This window comes from Glossina fuscipes, unplaced genomic scaffold (assembly GCF_014805625.2).
Source record: "Glossina fuscipes isolate IAEA_lab_2018 unplaced genomic scaffold, Yale_Gfus_2 2, whole genome shotgun sequence".
Classification (NCBI taxonomy): domain Eukaryota; kingdom Metazoa; phylum Arthropoda; class Insecta; order Diptera; family Glossinidae; genus Glossina; species Glossina fuscipes.
Window position 1 is genome coordinate 7958638 of NW_023998416.1, and position 6129 is coordinate 7964766.

A 6129-nucleotide genomic window follows, 5' to 3' on the forward strand; every position below is an offset into this window, starting at 1 on the left:
AATTTTTAGTGTACTACGCATATTCTTCAGAAATGGCTGCTTCCAATTACCAATTATGCAGATCGATGCATCGACTCATATTTGGCAGGTCAGCAGCTGCAGGAGTTGGAAATATACGAAAATGGGTCGATGACTAGTTCGCCTCTAATTCCATAAGTTTCTGCAGCTAGGACATCCACAAGCTACGTGATAAATGGCGAAGCATCATAGACAATGGTGGCCCATATTTCGATTATGTAGCTTTGGAACAGGCTTTGTTTATCAGAAAACAATGTAAACATTTCATTTAAAGAAACAAATAACTTTTTAAGTTTCGTCGGTTACCTAAAATTTGATTTTCGAATTTCGTTTTTTTTTTTGTTATATTGGCGTAACGTCTCAATGCAAGCGGCCAGAGGAGCCAAGAGCTTAAAGAGCTTAAAGTTATCCACTGTTTGTGCGAAGCCATTCGGAAATAACGTCCGGAATTGTGAAACAACTAGTCATGAATATTGCACCACGATAATATGTCCGCGCGCATGTCATTGCTTGTTCGTAGCCTTTTGGCCAAAAACAACACCGTAAACATGCTTAAGTCTTAATCCTGTGGCTTTTTCCTGATCCCAAAACTGAAAAGACCCATAAGAGAACGGAATATCGCCACGATTAAGGATATAAAGATCACACACATATATCATATGCTTGTCTGAATGTTTATATTTTCGACATTTTTTAAGCTAAGGCTATAAATAGTTATTTGATTTTGGGTTTCGTATAACTCAGGAAGCATGCTAAAATTTCTATATGACAAACTTTGTCTTTCTTAACATATTTTCTTTCCGTAACAACAAAACAGATTATTTTCATATATAATATACTATATGCGAAAACTCTTTTTCGGCATGTCTAGCCTATGGACTTCTTGAATGTACCCGCCGAACTTAATATCCATAAAATATTTAATTATATTAAAGATATTAGACGATCCTTCTAGTTTACCTTCCAGGAAAAAGAAGAACCGGCAGGCATGGCTGTTAGTGACCTTCCCATTTTTCTTTGGCTTAAGTATATTATAACAGATTCTAAATGCTTGCCTCTGCACTATGAGCTTTATGCTGTAGCATACAGGGTAGAAATTCTTGAACAACTTACTTTAGCATAAAGACAAACGTCAACAATTTTTCACCACAGCTATAAAATCTAGCGAATAGGAAAACTCATTTGTTAACAGTTGTTCAATATCAATAATTAAAGTAAACAAAAAAATGATGAAATAAGTTTTATAAGCGAAATTTCTGAAAAAAAAAAGTGATTAAATATTCTTTAAACGTTAATACATTACACATTTTATTGCAGTAAGATTGTGCGATTAGATTTATTATAAACAAAGAGTAAAGTATTCGAAGAGAAAAATGAATGGAGAAAATTGTAACCAACGAGTTTTGTTCTCTCAAAAAATCACTCAAAATTCACAAAAATAAATAACAGATAACGAACGGATGACTCACGCATAAAATCATTTATATGCAGAAGATAGTCATTCATACGAACTACAAAAACTCATACCTTTAAGAGAAATGAGTTTATTATTGGTCAACATTCTTCCAGACTACGACTAAGTGAATAAATAATTTCAAGTAAATTTAACATTTCGGTCGATATCTATCGAAAACTTTGAAGAAAAAAAAAAAAAAAGCAGAAGAAGAAAAATGTCTGATTTAAATTTACATTTCGCTCGCAATTGCGCTGAATTTTGTGTGGAATTCTTTCAAAAGTTGGCCGCTGGTGGTATTAAAGAAAATATCATTTTTTCACCGTTTTCGGTACAAAGTTGTGTGGCGCTAGCTTTTGCCGGCGCTCAAGGAGATACCGCTAATGAAATTGCGACTGTTTTAAAATTTACTTCCAATTCGGTATCAGAAGTGGCCAAAACATTTGAGTATGTATTGGAGAATTATAAAAACAGTGAACTATTGAAAATCGCGAATAAAATATGTGTGCAGCAGGGTAAAGCTATCAAACCTGAATACGCTAACCTCGTTAAGACTCATTTTCAGGCGGAAACAGAAGAATTGGATTTCAATGAAAATGAGACAGCTGCCGCTAGTATTAATGATTGGGTGGAACAAAAAACAGCCGGCAAAATTACAGAACTAGTATCCGCTGATTGTTTTGACTCGATGACACGCATCGTATTATTAAACGCTTTACATTTCAAAGGGTATTGGGCGAAAAAATTCGATAAAAGTCAAACAATTAAAGATGATTTCTGGATATCTTCAGAGGAATCGGTTCAATTAGAGTATATGACGCAAAAGTCTAAATTTGGTTACGGATACTTTGATAATTTGAATTGCACCGCTTTGGAAATGCCGTATGAAAATTCCGATTTAAGTATGTTTGTGTTATTGCCTGGTGAACGTGATGGCTTAAAAAATTTAGCGGAACAATTAAAAGAAGTGAATTTGGTTGATTTGGCTGCGAAAATGCACCAAGAAGAAGTCGCAGTGAAGTTTCCGAAATTCACAGTCAGTTATCAGACGGAATTGTCTGATATACTTAAGCGGATGGGTACCAAACGAATGTTTACCGATACAGCAGAATTCGGTAATATGTTAGAGAGTCCCGAAGATTTGCATGTTTCTAAAGTATTGCATAAAGCGTGCATTGAAGTCAATGAGGAAGGTACGGAAGCGGCAGCTGCTACCGGTATAATAATGATGACGAGAATGATGTTGTTGCCCACGCAATTTATAGCCGATCATCCGTTTTTGTATATGATTTGGAATAAGAGAAACATTCTATTTGCTGGAGCCTTTGTTAACGCACCAGATTCTTAAAAGCGCAAGGATGGAGTTCGGAGTTGTTTGGCTTAAGCACTTAAAGTATTAAATTTACAATATTTTTTATTGCAAAAGTATTACATACATTCATACAAATACTAATTAAATAGATTTAGATAACTTTCACAATAAACCGCGTACATAAGCGAATTTCTATAGATTTATTCACGAAACGCGTTAAGATTTTCGAACAAATTTCTTGGCGAATTTAAGAATTGATTTCACCATTGACTATATGGATAAATTTATTTAAGAGAAAATGCTTATTATCTGCTTCTTATATACCGAATTCCCTAAACCAGTTACTTTCAAGCTAGAAAGTGTGCTACTGTCGCTTTTCACAGAATGTCAGTGAAAGATGTGTCGTTGGCTAATGACCTTAGAATGGAAAAGTTTTGCTTTCTCTAGGGGGAAACTTATAGATCACTACTTTAGTTACTGCTACTTTTACTACCGCTAGAGAGGGAGGAGTGTGCGAATTTTCTTCCCTCTGAATACCTCCTTCGACTAACCTACCCTGAGCTGATTATTATTATTATTTATTTTTTATTATTAAAAAGGAATTTTTTAGTAGACAATTTCTGTAAATCATTTCTGTGTAAATGCAATAATTTTTTGAGACAATATTGCACGCAATGCAACAGAAACTGACTGAAAAAACTGACTTCTGACGCGGCTTCAATAAATATGTTGATCAAAAATATGTTTATTTTATTGAGCTCCATGTGTAGTACAGCAAAAAGCAAGAGTTAAGAAATTCGCCATAAGTAAATATAAACTCTTCGTTATAGTAGTGTGATTAGTAATCATATTTGGCTGCCGTTCAATTCATACCGGTTCGTAAATGACGAAATATATACATTGCACGATAGCGTATAGACAATAAGAGACCGGCTATGCCATCACATAACAATACTTATCTTGTTCTTTATATATTTTTACTAGTATGTCGTTGAGAGCTTATTTAAGCGAGACAGAGAAAGTTTTTTGTTGTGAATCAAACTCTTTCTCTTGCTCCATACGCCATACGCCAAAGAGAGAACAACAAGTAAATTAAAATCTTTCGAAACAACTTTTTTGTGAAAAAGATAAACAAGCATTTATAAAGAAAAGTTTAGTGTTACTGTTGAAAAGTGCAAACATCAGAAAATCTTTTTCCACTTACTGCCAAAAAGAGTCTTTTACACGCGTCTCTGGAAGTATTTTAAACTTGCCAGATGTTTGTGATGCATTCAAATATGCTTGAGAGAATAAATAATGTATATATAAATTTAAATATGTGTGTTGGTCCGTCTTATATCATCATCATTCTAATTATAAAATTTAGTCTGAAAAAAAAAAGTGAACTATGCTCAAAGTTCTCTCTATCTTTCATGTCAGCTTAATAAGACCAAGATTTATTCCTGCATTAACGATGAAGACACCTATAGATAAGATGAAGTAAGCAAATATTGTTTTTAGTCGAAACCTAAAATATAGCTTGCTGTGTATAGTCGATAAATTATATAAAAATTTAATTTACTATAGATATTCGGAGCACCAATCACTTACGACTTATGATTGTTTTAACGTTATTTGGTCTTCGATGCGGATTTCTAAATGTCTTCTGAGTGTGGGGTACTAAAAGGTATCAAAAATATTTTCAAGTAACAATCGTTTAAACTTAAAGTGATAGGTGCTCGAGATTCGGTTTAAAATGACTAGAGTTTCCCCCAAGTTGTAGTCACGCTTTTGGAAAAGTTTCAAGTTTCCCATTTAAAAATGTTGTGTAAGCAGCTATGATTAAGGCTAAACATTTTAACTGTAATTAGTTTATTTCGTGTTTGGAAAATAACAACAATGAAAAGGAAAATACTAAACTACTGGTTGTTTGTTTGCTCTCTGTTAATTGTTGCAAGATTTTCGTAGAAAAGAAGAAAAGTATTTTTTGCCAAAAATATATTTTGCAATAATTGAAAACAGATAGATGAAATCAAAATCAGATATCTTTAGTGAGAACATAGAATTAAAAGAGTTTTTTTTTAAATCAGAAAGAAAGTCGTTTTTTTCTCTTTTTCTTTTTTTTTTTTTTTAAATTACCATATGTTATGTTAATCAACAACCAGTTGAAATACACCGCTCACTTACCGCATATCAAGCCAGAGGTACATCAATGAAACCAAAAATAGTATTCTATTGAAGCGTCAATCATCAGTCAGTTTGTGGTCCGCTGACCAGGCAAAAAAACAAAAAAATACCTAACATACTTGCTACGAACCAACACATGAAAGCATACGTTTGGTTTGAATAGTATAACAATTTCTCGTATTGATTGCATGCGTTAAACGGGCGCACATTCCTTCACGTACCAGCTTACGTACGTATGCACATTAGCCATATATCAGGTTTAACAGACAAATCACACACAGAAGAACACCGAAATATATGCAGAACAATAAAAACAAACCATGGAAATGAAAGCGTCTACCGTACACACATATGGTTAAGAACAACATTGCCGTACATCGTGATTTTGTTGAATGCGATTCTTTTTTTGTGCTGTTTTGCTTGTTGCTGTTTGTTTGCTTGTGATTGCATTTCTATTGCTATTTTAGCTTTTGTTCGAAAGGTATTCTATGGATTTGGCTTACTAAAGAGTATATTTGGGTTCGTATTATGCGGTCAGTTTGTGGAATTATTTAGGCTGTGTTTTCACTAAATTTTGCGTAAAATTAAATGACCACTGTTGATAAGTAAAGTTTAACCAGTTATTTAGTTAATTATCGCAAAACCACCTTTTTGTTGTTAAACTATTTAACAATGCTTTCCCAAGCGGTGCAAACGTGATTTGAATTAAGTTATTTAAGTCTGGTCTATTAGTAACAGAGAATGCACACGCAAACAATGAGAAAGTTATATCCGCTTTGGGACGAATTTTATATACCCATCATTTCGAGCGTGCATATAAAAAGCTTGAACTGTGCACATTATCTATCGTTTGATCATTATCGAACGTTTAAACGTTCATCTTACTTACCTATCTATCTCAAGTTTTGAAAATATTGCTTTATAATGACAAAAGAGCTGTTGTCGAACTACTTCTGCAAGCATTACGCAACCTTTTCAATTTCAAAATCAGCTAACGTAACCTAATAGGCATTTAAATTGTAAGAACAGGCTGCGAATAAGGCTATGGACGAACGCGACGATTGCAAGCAAGATAACATTACTTTAGCTTCAGTCGGTGTAGTATAGGATTTATAGGATATTTGGCGCTTAGTATTCCATTAAGAGAGCGACTTCACAGCCATGGTTTGGTGGCAGGAAG

General features: G+C 33.7%; 1 protein-coding gene across 1 annotated transcript; it reads left to right on the top strand.

The window, feature by feature from the left end:
* Positions 1 to 1545: 1545 nt before the first annotated feature.
* LOC119633954 (leukocyte elastase inhibitor) lies at positions 1546 to 3483 on the top strand. The gene has a single exon (XM_038027804.1). It carries the CDS (start codon positions 1689 to 1691, stop codon positions 2817 to 2819), a length of 1131 nt encoding a protein of 376 aa, XP_037883732.1. The 5' UTR covers positions 1546 to 1688; the 3' UTR covers positions 2820 to 3483.
* Positions 3484 to 6129: the final 2646 nt, after the last annotated feature.